The 17,481-nt window shown below is 40.5% G+C and overlaps 1 protein-coding gene across 1 annotated transcript in view; it reads left to right on the forward strand.

Annotated features, from left to right (window-relative positions):
- Positions 1-445: 445 nt before the first annotated feature.
- SCCPDH (saccharopine dehydrogenase (putative)) overlaps positions 446-17,481 on the forward strand; it is a 38,604-nt gene continuing 21,568 nt past the window's right edge. Inside the window, exons 1-5 of the mRNA XM_046678731.1 lie at positions 446-721; positions 2,354-2,466; positions 9,594-9,674; positions 12,051-12,180; positions 14,512-14,561. Coding sequence (XP_046534687.1) covers positions 532-721; positions 2,354-2,466; positions 9,594-9,674; positions 12,051-12,180; positions 14,512-14,561 — 564 coding nt within the window. The 5' untranslated portion in view covers positions 446-531. The remainder of the gene's footprint in view (positions 722-2,353; positions 2,467-9,593; positions 9,675-12,050; positions 12,181-14,511; positions 14,562-17,481) is intronic.

The raw sequence follows: 17,481 nt of genomic DNA on the forward strand, positions 1-17,481 counted from the left end.
AGATCAGCATGTAGACCAGGACCCCTTGGGCTTCTCTCCCTAGAGCAGCCTTGAGCCACATCAGGCAGTCCCCTCCAGTCATCAGCAGGTTTTCCCGGAATTTATTTGTGGGTGGAACAGGGATAATCAGCCGCAGCCACCGCCTCCAGCCTCAGGGAGGGCAAGAGGATGCTGCGTCTCAGGCGGTCAGAGATGTGCGGGACCGACGCCAGCGCCGAGGCTGCGCACCCGTGAGCTCCCGTCAGCACCCGCCGCGGTCCAGCCGCTAGAACCGGCCACCCGCGCGGCCAGGCCGAAGCCTCCGAGGGGAGGCGCGGTGAGGGGAGGGGTGGGAGGGGGCGCGTTGCGGCGGGGACTGGGGCGGGGCCCTGGCGCGGCGGCGCGCGGGCCTCGGGAGCGCGGCGCGCAGCTGGCAGCGACGCCGGCGGTCACGTCAGGGGCGGTTGCTGCGCCCGGTACTTGGGTCGCTGTCTGAGGCGCAGGCGTAGTGCGCTCCGCCTGCCCGGGGCCTCCGCTCGCTGTGGGCTCGTCATGGAGACCCAGCCGCGGCCTTTCCAGCTGGTGGTGTTGGGCGCGTCTGGCTTCACCGGCCAGTTCGTGACCGAGGAGGTGGCCCGGGAGCAGGTGTCCCCGGGGCGGAGCTCCCACCTGCCCTGGGCCGTGGCGGGCCGTTGCCGGGAGAAGCTGCAGCGCGTGCTGGAGCGGGCTGCCCTGAGGCTGGGTAAAGGGGCGGGGTGGCACGGCGCCGGGGCCCTCTCCGCGGGTCGCGGTCCTCCCCCGGCGGCGCCCGAGCCCGGCTGACGGCGGGCGGAGAGAGGGTGCTTCGGAGAGAGTCAAGGCTTTCTTCTACCCCCTAAATTTAAGAAAACTGTTAAAATTGGTTTCCGCTCTTTTGAATTTCTCCTTTGGTTTGGGGGGGTCCCACTGGCGAGACAATCAAGGCGTTCATGCGGCTTTTCCCTCTCCTGTCCCACTCGAGAGCAGGGGTAGCCGGTGGGGCGGGAGGTTTCTTGATATTTGATAGAAAACTAGATAAAACAGGTTTATAAAACAGATCGATAGAACAGTGGAGCATGGTTGCTTCAAGATTGTTCGTCCTCTCCCTCCGCCTTGTGTTCTGGAGTGGGGAGGGAAAGCCCGAGTTTTACTGATAAGGGGGTTGTGGCTTTCATTTTTTTGATTGTGGGAACCGTCCAGCAGCCTTGCTCTTTATCCCAAATTTGTATTTCTGGTTTGAGCGTTTGCTTACTCTTTCAGCGTTCCTTCAACGTATTTTTATTGAGTGGTCTTTTCTATGCCAGGTCCTGTTCTAAGTGCTGGGGATACGGACATGGGAGAGAGAAACACACACACACGGACCCTACCCTCGTGGTCGAGGGAGGCATCTAATTTAGGACTCAGTAGCCTTTAAATTTGGCTACAGGTTTTCCACCCTACTCGCCTCTCGTACAGACAAATAGCACCTGCTAGCGTTCTGGTTCAGTCCTCTGCTGAATCCTCATCTCTTTCTTCCTCATGATTCCACTCAGAGCCCTGCCTATGGCGGGAGTATAGAATCCGTTTTGTTTGTGGTTATGTATAGAAGATACCATGTGGGTTGGACTCTCCTACAGCTCTTCCTGCTGCCACTACCAACACACAGAATCTTGACCAGAGAGCTTTTTGCTCTTTCTTTACTTTTCCAAAAGAAATAATTTCACTATGAAAATATAATTCCTCCATTTCTTTCCCCTGCTCAGCAAGGCTGTACAGGTGTAGCCTAGTTTTTGTAATGCCCTACCGCTTGTAATGCCCAGATCAACTTACTGCGAGGAATACACCTTGACCCATCGAAACCGGTGTTATTCGGTTAATCCCAATTATTTCCTTATTATGAGCTTCAGTGTTCTTTTCTAGACTGTGCTTTTCACTTCGGAGTCCTCTTTTGTTCTTATTATGTTGATGTTAACTTCCTTCTGCCCTCATAATTTTCTCATATGTAATTGTTAATAGTTGAGAAATTATTTTTGTAATACTTCGCAGAGGAACTCAGGATAATCATCTACTCAGTATTTAAACGATTGTGAAATTATCATTTTACACAGGGTTGTCATTTACACATTGCTTATGTTAGGTTTTTTTTTTTTAAGGTTAGTAATGTTTTTTAGTAACCCATAATATGAACCCCATTTTCCTCATAGCCTTTTCCTTTTTTTATTACCTGGTTAAAAATAGTTTTATCTTTTATTTGAGAGGGAGAATTAGCTTTCAGTATATTTAGTAAGCATGTCATCACTGATTACTATTAAAAAAAGATCTGAAAAATCTAATACTGTATCAGGATTTACTTAAAACCATTTATTTCTTATTTTAGGAAGACCGACGCTGCCATCTGAAGTTGGAACAATAATTTGTGATATCACTAATCCAGCCTCACTTGATGAAATGGCTAAACAGGCAGCCGTTGTCCTCAATTGCGTAGGCCCAGTAAGTAATCAGCCCTTCTTTGTATCAAAACAAGCAATCTATTCATTTCCAGCAGAATCTGGTATTTTATATTCCAGAGGGACGCAGGGGACAGAAGAGCTGGTTCAGGCCCTTAACCTCATATGGGGAGTTTTTGCTTGTAAGGAACAAATGGATACCAAAGTCTCCTGAGAGAGAGGGTGACAGGCTGTCTGTGATTCCACACTCAGGGACTGTGCGCTGGTTTGTTTATTGCTTACAGATATAATTGCCAACCTTTTTAAAAATATATAGTTTTTTTTATAAATCATATTCCTATTTACAAATATATATGTTAAAGACATGTACAGAAATAGAGATTAAAAAAGAATTCATTGGTTTATTTAATATTTATTATATGTAAACTGTACTAGTCTAGGTACCTGGGACATAATGGTGAACAAAACAGAAAATCCCTCATGAAGCTTATAGTCCAGTTGGGGAGAGAGGAAAATAAGGTTAGAATAGTAGGTAGTGATCAGTGCTTTGAAGAAAAATAGAGCAGGGTAAGGAGATAATGAGATTGGCATATTAATCTCTCTTAGATAGATGGTCAGGGAAGGTCTCTGTGATGAGTTGACATTTGCATAGAGACTGAATGAAGTGAAGTTGTAAACTCTGTGAATATTGGAGGAAAAGAGTGTTCCAGGGAAGAGCAGATACAAAGGTCCTGCGATGAGCATGTGTTTTGCAAGACTGAGGCATGTGAGTGAGCCAGTGGGGCTGGGCTGTGAGCAGGGCAGAGAGTGGGAAGTTGGACCGGCAGGGTACCTCGGAGCTAGGTCAAGGTCAGCGTCTGGATTTTCTTCTAAATATGAGAGTCATTGAATGGTTGGAAGCAAGGGCATGATCTGACTTACAGTTTTGAAATTCTTTGTCTTCTGAGAGGAAAAATAGATGGGAGGGGACCAATAGTGGAATGATGCCAGCAGGGCGAGCACAGGGTGGGAGTGGTGGAGGAGGTGAGAAGTGGCTGGGTTCAGAGCATATTTTGAGAGGAGAACCACTGGCTTCTCCTATCGTACTGGATATGAAAGGGACGCTTTTGGCCTGTATAACAGGGTGGGTGTTGGTGACATTTACTGATCTGAGGAAGCCATCACAGTTGGCAAAACATTTGAAAACTAAGCATCTGGAAAATTGTTGATAATTTTTTTTAAATGAAAGCAGAAAGGTTTTTTGATTGTTACGAAGTAAAAGTATTTTTAAATTGTTCCTTATTTAGATTATCTCGTTCTGAACTAGCTTAGAATCCGTGGTTCCTTGCTTGAATTGCTCTCATGTGCATCCTCAGCCAACTGCCTTGCCCTTCCCTCCCCAGTACTTGGAGAAACCCCAAGCTTGGTTATTCCAGCTTTCTGCCTACTCTTCACCTGAACGTGAGTGATCCAGTGTGTCTGGAGAAAAATGCATCCTCATGCTGACTGGTCCCATTTTAAATATGTGGTTACAAACATCGTGTGAGGCCTCAGCACCTCCAGCAGTTCTCCTCCATTTCCCTACGCTATTGTCTCTCCTGCTGAGGCAGCAGCTTTACAACTTCTTTTTCCTCATACTTTTAGCATTTCATCTTTTTCTTCACTCTTATCGGGTGATTTTATTTCTTTTATTTTTTTATTTTTTTCTACTATGAAAACAAAAGTTTTCAGAAGAGAATTTCAGCCACAACTAGAAGGACCTACAACTATACAACTGAGGGGGATTTGGGGAGGAAAAAAGCAAAAAAAAAAAAAAAAATTTCTTCATTCCCACACCGCCGAGATCTGCCTGCCTACCTACCTGCATTAGCCTGACTCTGACCTCTTGCTATGAGGAAAACTGCCCCAGCTCGTGTTGGGAGCAATGTTCCAAGACTTTATGTTTACAGTTATGTGTTCCTATCATCATCAAATTTTTCTCTTTATTGGCTTATTTCTGTCAACATACAAATATGTGATTATATCTCCCATCTTAAAAAAAAAAATAACTTCCCTTAATTCCACATACTCTTTCAACTACACCATTCTTCTGTGCCCTTTTTTAGCAGAACTCCTTGCAAGAGTTCTCTTTACTTACCATCTCCACTTCCTCACCTCCTACTCTATCTTAAACTACTCCTGTTGTCTTTTATCCTCACTGCTTCCATGAAGCTACTCTGCCATGCTCCCCTTCCTGTCAGATCCAGGCCTCAGTCCTCATCTTAATAAACCTCTCAGCATTTGTTCCAGTTGATCACTTTTTCCATTCCTCATCTGGCTTCTGGGTGCTTACCCTCTCCTGGGGTTCCTCTCCACTGGCTTTGTCTCAATCTCTTCTGTTGGATCTTTTTATCCTCCTATAAATGCCAGAGGCCTCAGAGCTCAGGCCTTAGAAACTCTTCTCTGTTTACGTTCTCTGGGCTAGTTTATTATTATTATTAATTATTATTATTGTGGTAAAGTATGCATAACATAAAATTTACCATTTTCACCATTTTTAAGTGTATACTTTAATGGCATTAAGTACGTTGACAATGTTGTATAACCATCACCATCTCATTTCCAGAACTTTCATCATCCCAGACAGAAACTAAGTGGGTCAGTATTTTTTAAACAGTATGAAATCAATTTCATGGATTGAGACTCAGCATTAAAAAGGAAAAATCAGACAGATTAGAATAGAAAATAGGGTGCATTACACATAATACATGTAAGTACTGTTCATCAAATTTTGTTTCAGTTGGATATATTCGTGTGTGGAGCTGCTCTGTGAAGTGAATTTCTTAGCATGGGCTGTAGTCAAAAAGGTCGGAGAGCCATAGCTTTAAATACCATCCACATGCTGGGGAGTTTTGCGTTAATTCACTTCCAGTGAGGACCTCCCCCTAAACTCCAGGCTGGTGGATCGAACTACCTTCTTCTGATGTTTCCACTTCGGTAGTTCAGTCTCTAGGTTTCTGCCACCAAAACCTGCTCCTCCCTGAGCTCTACTTGGATTGTCACTTTTCACTTTGTAATATAGGTAACAGAATTATACTCCCAGGCGTGGAAGTGTCAGCTTTGCCAGTTTGGGATCGTAACTTATTTCCTTGCAGGTATTTCTTTGACCTACTTGTCTATTTTGTGAGGGTTTATTTCGTTAAACCAAATGATACCTGTAAAATTATTCAGCTGTGTGTGAAGGAGCATTAGTCGAAATCTACTAAAAGTGACTGAATGCCTGAGGGTGGCCCGCTCTGTGCTGTGGAACTCTCCCACCTGCCCTCAGGATGCCCTTTGTATCCTGCAACACATGACCACTTGACGTGGCCCAGGAAACATGCTGTAGTCAATCCGTATATTAACTATTAATGAAACTTCATTTTTTTCTTTGCGTTTCCTATAAAAAATTAGGAGGAATAAAAGTTAATGTTTACTTCCACACTCTGGGTTGTTTTATGTACCCCTGGAGGTAAGAACACCTACTTGGGAGACCACTGGGTTAGAACGTGGAACATTGAGAGCAGGATTGCAATTTTGACCTATAAGCTAATTTGCTTCACTGGGGAGAAATGTCTCCTCCGAGATCAAAGATTGCTACGCTGACTCTGTCCATTTATCTCGTAAAAGCACAAGGATACTAAATAGAGAAAAATTAAAACATCATAATATAAGGATGTTAGTGCAGAAGTCTCAGCCTCAGATTACCCAAGGGGGAAGTGGGCCTGGTGTGACAGAACACAGCATAAGGAATGGGGGGATTATGGTGAATAAAAAAATGCATGGTCTTTCCAAAAGGAGCTGTTACTATTTTTAAAAGCTCCTTAATGCTTTACTGCAGCTTTCTAATACTTCTAGAGAAGCCGAATAGCTGAAAGGCTGTAGCTCACTAGCTGAGGCATGGGAAGTTCACCTGCGGGAGAAGGCTGACCTGGAGGAGTTGGGAGTTAGCCAGGGAGTCATGGGATGAGCGGAGGATGTTGTAGGTGGTAGAAGCAAAAACACACAAGTGTGAAGAAACAGCATGTTCAGGAGATTATGGAGCAATTAGAACAGCTGGAACGTGGGGATTAAGGGGCTGTAGTGTGACATGATTCTTGAGGACTTTTTGTGACATGCTAAGAGGTTTGGACTTTATACTATACGAACTATATGATAGAGGCACTGGAGACCCAGTGAAGGATCTTAAGAGATATATGTATATATATGATGGAAGCAAAGGTGACAAATTTTTCTTTTAGAATAATAGTTTGGTATTTCTTTGGAGATGGGGCTAGATTGGCTGCAGTGAAACGAGTTACTATTTGTAATAAATTAGATGAGAGGTGACAAGGGTGTGAAGTAAGATTTGGACTTGGAGAGGGGAGGGGACTGATTTGCGGTATTTTTAGGGAACTAATTTGATAAACTTTGGTGACTTCCAGGACAGACAGAATCAAAAAGAGATTCCGAATTTCTCACTGGAGAATTGTGTGGAGAGTGATTCCATTAATAACAAAAAAGAATAAAACTAACATTTACTGAGCACTGTGTACCCAGCACTGTGCTGAACTTTTTGTATTATCTTCCTTCATCCTCACTACAACCCAGTGAAGTAGATGCTGTTATTATCTATTTATTTGGTGAAGACATAGAAACTTAGAGAGGTAAAGTGACTTGCCCGGGGTCACACAGCTGGTGAGTGCAGAGCCTGGATTTCAATGGGCCTGACTTTAAAAGCGCATGCTGTAGACACCCATGCAGTTCCGCCGGTCCCACAGTTTTGTCCCCGTCATCCCTAGTTGAGTAGATCAGAACAGATGTCAGGAGGGGACCAGGCAGTCTGAACTAGAGCCTGCACTTCTAAGCATCATGCTGTACTGTCTCCTGTGCTAGGTTGTGGAGGAGGAGAAACTGGTTTTGAGAGAAACATGATGAAGTTGATTTTGGACCTGCTGAAACTGGGATGTCTGCTAGGCATTCTTCAATTAAGATAGGAAACACATACAATATAGTGGAATTTTTTTTTTTAAGTAAGTGAGGAAATAAGGGTAAAGGGAAAATAAAAGGAGGGAAAATGAAGCCAAAGTCAGATTAGTTTTATGTGTGACTCATGCCCCATGTCCTGTGCTTTTGCTGGTCCTGAACTTTCTACCAGAAACCACAGGTGAGGAAACCTTATCAGGGAACATCAGATGGGGTTGGAAGTCATGAGCATTCGTGCCATAGGTGAAGTCAGGAGAGCAGATGAGATCTTCCAGGGAGACTCTCCACGTCTGATGTACCGAAGAGTCACTGTAAGGCTTCTTTAACATGCACATTCCTGGAGTCCACCCCAGAAAACCTGATTTGGGAGGGATTTGCGGTGGGACTGAGTAACCAGCGTGTTTAACAGTTGACCCAGGTGATTCCAATGCAGGTGGACCGCTGGCCAACTTGAGAAACTTTGGGGTAAGATAACCAAGAGAAAGACCAAAGAAATCTCTGAGTTTCACAGGTGATGTGTATAAACCTTAAGGATTACCCAAGATGGTCCATTGGGTGCAGAAAGAAAAAGAGCTTTGACTTATATTTATTTTAATTTCAACTTTATTCCTATTTTATGTTTAAAATGTGTATTATATTAGTGTAGTAGTCCATGTGAGTGATTTGTAAATAAATTCATGTAGCCAGTAGATGATGGATTCAGGGCATGAACGTGGATCTTGCTGCCTTGATCTGTTCCCTTATACCATGTTGCCTCAGAAGTTAAGTGCTTCAGTAAATTTCTGTGGTTGATTGATGGCAGAGGAGAAACTAGAAGTTCAATACGCTTTTTCAGTCCTATAATTCCAATGTCATTTGCTTTTCTTAAGAAGGGGGGCATTCTGGCCCCTTGGCTGAGTGGTTAAGTTTGCACGCTCAGCTTCAGCAGCCCTGAGTTTCGCCAGTTCGAATCCTGGGCGCGGACATGACGCCGCTCATCAAGCCATGCTGAGGCGCCATCCCACATGCCACAACTAGAAGGACCCACAACCAAAAAAAAAAAAAAATACACAACTGTGTACCGGGAGGCTTTGGGGAGAAAAAGGAAAAGAAAGGAAGGGGAGGGGGCTGTGGAGGGGAGGCTGTGGAGTTAGATAAAGAAGACAGCCTATCTGACTACTTGAAAAGGTCGGTCCTTGCATTTCCCTGTCTTTTGTTTTAAGTGTCCCTTTACATGTTTCCTGAAGGCTACAAGGAAAAGATGATCTCCTTCCTCCATCTTATGCTGCCAGGAATGAGAAAAGCAGAGGAGTTTGTGCTTCTCGCTACCCTACCCTCACAAAGGGAAAAATTTGTCATGCTTCCTTTGAATTAGGACTGATCCTGATGTGTTAGCTATTACACATTAAATTTTATATTTTAATTCCTTGAGTTTGAGCAACAACTAATTTGGGATATCCAAAATCGTGCAGGCTCAGAATATTTACCCTGTCCTATATTAAACTTCTCCCCTCCAAACCTTCCCTTCTTCCTGTTTTTCTTTTATTTTGGCTAATAGTGCCACTAGCTGTTGTTGCCCTTGTCCAGCTAATCAGGAAGTCCAGTCATTGCTGCCTTTTTAGCATATCTCATCCTTAGGATATCCTTCTCCTTCCTTAGTTTTGTCCTCCATTGTTTCTTAGCTGTCACGAGTTTTGTTTTCCAGAACCGCAGGCAGAGTGATGTATCTGTGCTCTAAATCTTACACCACTGTCCTGTTTAAAGTCCTCCAGGAGAGCCTAGTAATCCCGAAAAGATAGAGTTCAGTCTCGATAGCATGTCGCTAGTGGTCCTACCTGAGCCGGCCCACTCCCCTCTCAACTCCTCTGTGCTTCAGGTATCCTGAACGGCCCCCTTTCTTACACCTTTATATATACTTTTTCCTTTATCTGGATTTCTTTTTCCTGGAATGTCCTTTCTCTTCAGAATTCAACTCAAATGAGTCACTTCTATAAAACTTCCCATTTTGTCTTCAGTTAGAGGTAAGTACATACTCTAATTCCATCATGCCTTTATTTACACTTGAGAGGTGTTACATTGTACTTACATTGTTGTCTCAATTTGTCTTTAGGCAACTTTATTAATATTTGATTTCTTAATAACCAAGACTGTACTTCCAAAACCCGATGGTATTTCATTCATTTAGGCTTGCTAAGTAAGAGTAAACTGTTGTTTTCTTGATTCCCTCAGTATCGATTTTATGGAGAACCTGTAGTAAAAGCATGTATTGAAAATGGAGCTAGCTGTATTGACATCTGTGGAGAACCTCAGGTATGTAAAATGAAAAAGAAAGAACAGAATTGACAACACAACTTTGTGTTAAAGTGGAAAATATTTAGTGCAGTTTCGCAGACTTATTTTAGAAGCTGATCCCTCCTCCTAGTGTTTGGAGATGGTATTCCATCGATGGCTTGAAGGAGAGCAGAATGGTAAGGTACTGCTTCAGTTTTCTTGAATTTTGTTCTTCCCTGTAACCTCATGTATTTCAAGTCCTTTGTGTATAGGATGTGCTGATTTTTACAGCTACTGCATGCTGTAAATGGAATTACTTAAAATAATGCGCTATGACTAATTCTCAGGATCTTGTTTTTGTAACTTTTTCCTTATGAATTCCCTTTTTAAAATCAGACACTTTCACAACAGTACTGAAAAATACTTGTCAAAACCCGTCATCCTAAAAATTTTAACTGTTTGCATTTATTGGATGTTTACAGTGTGCTAAATAAGGATTTAATGTAACTTTTCCAACATTCCTCTATAAAGTAGGTATCATCACCTTCCCTATCTCATAGACAAGGAAACTGAAGCTTAGGAAGGTTAAATAACTGGCTCAGAGTCATGCAACTCCTAAGTGGAAAAACGAGGACTTGAGCTGAGGTTTGTCTGACTGCAGGCAGTGGTGCGTGTTCGTGTGCACTAAGCTCTACTACCTCTGTTAAACCTGGAACCTCATCGGTCCCTCTAGTCTCTGCTGATTACCATCATCAGTGTGCCAATATAGTATGTACTTGGAGTTTATCAACTGATAACGTACACTGGAAAATACTAGGAAAGTGTAAATTACCAAGATTGATTCAAGAAGGTGGGAAACATGAATGAAACAAAAGCCAATTTCTATCTTATTTCAAATATCCTGGAGCAAAGAGATGTTGAAAAGCTTCTAAATTATCTTATAAACTACCATAAAAGTGATATCAAAACCTAGTAAAGATCTAGAATATACAGAGCTCCTGTAAGTCAGTAATACAAATTCAAATAACCCAATTAAAAAATGGGCAGAGGGATGAGAAGAGACAGATCTGTGCAGAAGAATTCCAAATAATTCATGTAGCTACTCTGCCCTCAAGGAGGGGGAGCATAACTCCCCGCTCCTTATGTGTGGGCTGCACATAGTCACTTCCTTCCGAAGAGTGCGGTGTGGAAGGGAGGGGAAGGAAAGAAGAACCTTACAGTGGGGAAACCTGGCGAACACTGCCTCAGCCAGGTATTCAAGGTCAATAGCAACAGTGATGGGTCACGTTGATAGTAGGTGCTCTTGGTATGTTGTCATGAAATGGCACTTTACCCCTGTGGTCTTCCTCCCCAAAACCTATAATCCCAGTCTAGTCATGAGAAAAACGTGAGAGAAATTCCATTAGAGGGGCGTTCTACAAAATACCTCACGAGTACTCCTGAAAACTGTCAGCATCATCAAAAACAAGGAAAGTCTGAGAAATTGTCACAGCCTGGAGGATCCTAAGGAGATGACAACTAAGTGTAATAGTGTGGCATCCTGGATGAGATCCTGGAACAGGAAAAGGACATTAGGTGAAAACTAAGGAAATCTGAGTAAAGTATGGACTTTAGTTAATGATAACGTATCAATATTGGTTCATTAATTTTAAAAATGTTAATGCAAAAGATGTAATAATAGGGGAAACTTACTGAGGAGTATTTGAGAACTCTCTACTACTTGTTTTTCTGTAAATCTAAAACAAAGGATTTGAATAGACATTATTCCCCTCTCACATCCCCTCCTTTCCTAGCGCTTTCTTCCTATTTATATATGTGCATAGATAGATTGCTGTAATGCTGTACATCTGGGTAATGTGATTTGGGAGAACTTTTTTTGCTTTCTTTGTGTTTTTCTATATTAATATTTCATAATAGGTATTACTTTTGTGTTTAAAAGTCATTCTGAAAAATTAATAGTGTCATTAAGTCAGATCAGCATATCGCCCACACCACCTGGCTCGTGGTAGATATACAGTAAATGTTTCCTGAATAGGTGAAGACATTTTGACAGTTAATATTTCACTGCAGAACCATACTGGTTAGCATTTTCAAAGTTTAATTGCTTTGTCTTTAAATGTAAATCATTGCCAGCCCCGTGGCCGAGTGGTTAAGTTCTCGTGCTCCACTTCGGCTCCCCAGGGTTTTGTCAGTTCAAATCCTGGGCGCGGTCATGGCACCGCTAATCAAGCCACGCTGAGGTGGTGTCCCACGTGCCACAACTAGAAGGACCCACAACTAAGAATATACAGCTATGTTCTGGGGGGCTTTGGGGAGAAAAAGGAAAAAAATAAAATCTTTAAATGTAAATCATTTAATATTGGTCTAGATGTTTCTGTATAGCTCTGATTCAATCCTCTGTCCTGAATTTTTTAGTTTCTGGAGCTGATGTATTGGAAGTATCATGAGAAAGCTGCAGAAAAAGGTGTTTATATTGTTGGAAGCAGTGGCTTTGACTCCATTCCAGCAGATCTGGGAGTAATATATACCAGAAATAAAATGAATGGTAATTATTGATCAATAAGCAATAATTGAATTTAATAATAGAAAGGCTTCATGTTTGTAATTGTGATGAACTAAGATTTGGTTGGGAAAAGAAACATAACTATAAATGGATAATGTTAAAACATGTTATGTTTTTAATACAGCTATATTTGTTATAAAATACTATTGACACTATTGTTTTTTGAGACATGGATAGTACTAGAAATGTTCTAAAGTGAGGAATTATCCATTGTCTTAATTTAGTTATGGTTACAACTGTAAAATTTCTGGGAAAAAAAATTGGGCACTCAATATAAATTCAAACTTACTTTGTGTAGGAATTAACACTTTTTAAAGTATAATTTGAGTTGCATCCTTAGCACGGTAGGCAGCACATCAGTCTCATAAAGTATAATTTATATAGATATTATAATTTAAGGTTTTAATTTTTTTTAACCAGCAAAACTAGAAAGTATTAAACAAAGTTTTTTGTCATATTTTTTACCCCACTTATAAAGTGGAGACAATAATTTAAGAATGGAAAAAGTCATTTACTATGGTGAAACAATAGAAGTTACTAATATCATACATATTTAAAGGTGTCCATTTAGAAAATGTCCTGAAACAGATAACTCCAGTGCCATATAAACTCTTCTAGAAGCTTAAAATGATGGAAAGTGTTCCATTTTATATTAAAAAGTTAACTCTGAAACCAAAGCCCAGCAAAGATGGGACACACACCAAAAGAAGCTACAAATCAATCTTGCTTATGAAATTAGTAATAAAAGAAAATAGCTACATAAAATTTTACCAAATACCCAATGGCATTTTAAAAGAGTAATATATCAGGACCAAGATTTATTAGGAAATTACATAATCTTCACATCAGAATATCAAAGGCGAAAAGCTATATGTCCATCTCAAATTATTTGAAAATTCATGCCATTTACTGATTTTAAATTTTTAGAAATTAAGAAATAGAATACTTTCTTAACATAATAAATGTCAGAAAGCAATAGCCAACATCATACTTAATGATGAAACACAAACCATTCGCAATAAAAAGAACATGAATTCAACATCTTTAAAATACTTTGTCTTCCAATCCATGGACGTAGTATGTCTCTATTTTTTAATAAAATTCTTTTAAGTCTGTAAAGTTTAGATATTTTCTTCAGAATGGTCCTATGTATTTCTTTTTGAGGTTGTTCCTAAATATTTAATAGTTTTTGTTATTTTGAATAGGTCTTTTTCTTTTTAAAGGAGAAATATTACTTTAAGGTTTGTTTAAAAACTTTTGCTTCAGATACTGAAACCCAGGAGTCAGCATTTTGACAAGTACCCCAGCTGATTTTTGATGCAAATGGTCCACATCCTGTTACATACTGTTTTAGGTGGTCCATGTTCTTTCTGTGGATAAGGTTAGATCATAGAGGCACATATCCAGGCCACATTCTCTTAACAACCCTCAGAATCATCTCCAGTGAGTTATACCTTAATGATCTGTTCTTGGTTTTTGTCAGTGGTCAGACTAGTGACATTTTTGTGGCTACACTTCTCATCTGCTGTATCGTCTTTGTTGGTGACGTGGTTATTTGTTATCTTACTCAGTCAACTTTGTAAGGTTCCATGTTTTAATTTTCTCTTGGAATTAAAACTAGGAACTCTCTTAAGAAGTTGGTGTATTTTATTTTATCAGATTTTGAGAATTAGCTATCCATTACATTTTCCTTTTTTCTTACTGCTCTCAAGCAATTCAAAGATTAAATGCTTAATCATTATACCTATATATTAGACCTCATGGTTACTATAAGTGATTTCTCCCCTTTTTCTGGCTTTGGTTTTCTATTTTTATTTTATATTTGTTATATTTTTATTGCTGTTTAAAAGCCTTAAGTATTTTATAAGCCATCACGAAGACCATTTTGATAGGTTTTCTGTATGTTCATTGAAAGTCACTACTAATAAGTCTCCTTGAAAACTGTCACATTGGAAAACAGAATAATTCCCGTAGATGTATTTTTGAGAACTGTGTTCTGATAGCCTTTCAGAATGAGTGAGCTAAGTCGTTGCGTTGTTTGAACAGAGTTTTAGCCTTGTCAGTTTGAATACTAGACAAGATTTTGTCAGGACTGGCAGAGTTTGTGCTCAACTCCTCTTCTCACAGTTTACCTGCTTCAGCTGCTTTTTAAGGTCTGTTTACGATAACATAATGAAACTGCTTTAAGTACAGATTTTCTGACCATGTCAGCTGTGGGCTTAGTAAAAGCAGTCCTGAAATGAGTAGGAATAGTTTATTATTACTTGTCCTGGCTAAGTAGATTTTAGTTTCACCATTTTCCTACTCTTTTAGGTACTTTGACTGCTGTGGAGAGTTTCCTGACTGTACATTCAGGACCTGAGGTTGGTTTCTCTGTTTGTCAAGTGTTTTCTAAGTTAATAGTAAAAACATTTTGGAAATAATACATGTCTTTTTAAAAAGATTTAGATTAATTAAATTTTATGTATATTTGTAATTTTTAGTGTATGAAAGTCACCATTTAATTTTAAAAAGTAAATATACTAGATTGTTGAGAATTACTTTGTTTTAAAAATAAATTCTATTTTAAGTCAACTGCATAATTCATAATGTAAGAATGAATTACCATGGTCCTAACACTAAAGTATCTATCACTGTTATATAATAAATATTGTCATCCAAGAAAATTATCACCTAAGCCTGAGTCAGTACATTTTTATCATGTACCTATCTTGGAGTTGGGCCATACAAGAAATGTATGGTGGAATTGTAATCTTATGAAATTTATAGTCTATCTGGGAACATAAGATAGTTGCATTTCTGGGAAAGATTCATGTTTTATGATAGTACTTTTATTTGCTAGTAATGTCTAATCCAATTCTGTGTCTACGCTTGAGGCTTCATAAGTATTTGTTCTCTGTAAAAAGTATTCATTCAACAAATATTGTGTAGTAGTGCAAGTATATATGTATATATAGTAGTGCAAGATAATGTGACACATAAATGAATAAGATGCAAACCCTGCCCTTAAAAATATAATAATTTAGCTGGGCGGGAGATAGGAAGTGTTTACTAAAGAGATCAGTTGAAGTACTGTAGGAGTCTGAGAATGGAGAGGACGTTTGGCTGGGAGGCCAGAGGTCAAGAACTTTTTGGAGAAGCTGGGCTATGGACTGAATTTTAAAGGTTGGTGCTGTGGAGGTGTGGTTAAGGGAGAGGAAATAGTATAATAAAGACATACCTGTGGGGTGGGGTGGAGCATGTTTAAATAAGAGTAATGGTTCTATTCATCTGGATTGTGGGTTCAGATTAATAAACACAAAGAACTGTATAAAACATGCTAAAATTTGTGGTTACAGAGAATATCCAGTAGAGTATCAGAATGAAGGGTGTAGGCCTGAGTAATTTGGGAATGCCTCATAAAGGCCTAAGGTTAGCCTTGACAAGTGAATGGCATTTGGAAGGTCAGAGGCAGCAACCTGAAAGACATGGCTGGTGCTCTTGTTAGCATGTGTTAGAATGTTAGAAATATTAGCATGTGTTAGAAACCCAGCTCAACCTGGTTTAAACCAACACAACGAAAGGAATTTATTGATTCATGTCACCAAACGTCTGCTAAGACTAGTATGGCTGGGTCTAGGTGTTCAAGTGGTATTATCAGAGCTCTTTTTTTTTTCTTTCCTCTTTCTGTCTCTTTCATTTCTTCTGTGTTCCTCTGTGTAGGCTCTAGACATGGCAGGGAAGGTGCTGAGAGCCCCAGGTAAACATTATCCTTAAGGTGCATGATTTCCCAGGAACAGCTACCGCAATTTATGTATCAAATAATAGGGAAGATTAGTCAGGTATTGGGTCATTTGGCCATTCTTGAGCCAGTCGGTGTGACCTGGAGTAATGGAGTAATCAGATTACCGAGGCCTGGGTCATGAGCCTCTGGAGGGAAGATCATAGGGTCAAGGCCATCTGAACAACATGGAATAAGTTCCAGATAGGAAAGAGAGTTTTCTAAGCAGAAGATGGGATAGGGAGTTGCAGGGAAATAGTGCAGGACTGACAAAAAACAGATGTCCCCTGCAGGGAGATAGAAGATAAGTAGAGCTAGAAAAGAGGCTTCTTTTGAAAGAGCAGCAGGTGTTGCAATTGGAAAGACCAGATAGAGCTAATGAAGGTCTCTTCCCTTTACTAGAAGCAATAAAAGAGCTGCTGGGTAGATGGTTCTTACCAAGTAAAGTTAGGAATCTTTCCCGGAGTGGTTAAGAGTACAGATGTTGAAACTAGATTGCCTGGGCTTGAGTTCCGTGTCTGCCACTTTTCAGTGATGTGCCCTTGGGCAAGTTAACTTATTCTCTGTGTGCCTCATGTCCTTCATTCATAGGAGATGATAACAGTATCTACTTCATATCGTTGCTATGAGAATTAGTCAGTGAATATAAATGAGTACTGTGGTTGGTACTTAGTAATTGCTCAATAAATGTTATTAAATATTATGGTTGGTACTTAGTAATTGCTCAATAAATGTTATTAAATATTATGTTGACTGAGGAAAAATCTGCTACAATTTATTTATTTATTTTTTGCTGAGGAAGATTCACCCTGAGCTAACATCCATCGCCAGTCTTCTGCCTTTTTTCTTTTTCTGTGGGCCACTGCCACAGCCTGGCCACTATCAGACAAGTGGTGTAGGTCCACACCCAGGCTGCTGAAGTGGAGCACGCCGAACTTAACCCCCAGGCCACCAGGGCTGTCCCAAAAATCCACTGCAATTTAAATAGCAGATATTTATTTGGGTGATTAGAATTGCAATTCAGGAGACACAGAGTCAGGTAGAAACCCAAAATATGTTCCAAGGAAGACAAAGGAGACAAGGGTTTATAAAGGCAAAAAGAGATCAATTACATAGGTTGTTTTGCAAGAATTGTGATTGGTGCCAGCGACAGCTGTTACTTCTTGGATATACATGATTGGTTGCTAAGGCCATCTCTAAGGCAAAAAGTCCTTATCTGTGCTTGAAAGGTCACAGTGACAGCAGTGAAATACAGTTTAAAAGTTGCGTGCCGTCTGGGTAGAGGCATGCATAAGCTCCACTTCCTTGGTGCCCTCCCAGCTTCATTTTACAGGCCTAAATAGTTACTCCGTTTTGTTATTGCTGTCCACAGTTACTATAAGGACTTAAAGCTGGCGCTTAACTCAGAACAAGCAAGTTGAAGCCTCCACAGCCATGCAGCTCCCTCTTATTCCCCTCGAAGCAAAATGCAGAGCCTTTATTTCACAAGGATGGGACAGAGACAATTCCCGTAATTCTGTGCA

Source organism: Equus quagga, chromosome 12, assembly GCF_021613505.1.
Source record: "Equus quagga isolate Etosha38 chromosome 12, UCLA_HA_Equagga_1.0, whole genome shotgun sequence".
Taxonomy (NCBI): domain Eukaryota; kingdom Metazoa; phylum Chordata; class Mammalia; order Perissodactyla; family Equidae; genus Equus; species Equus quagga.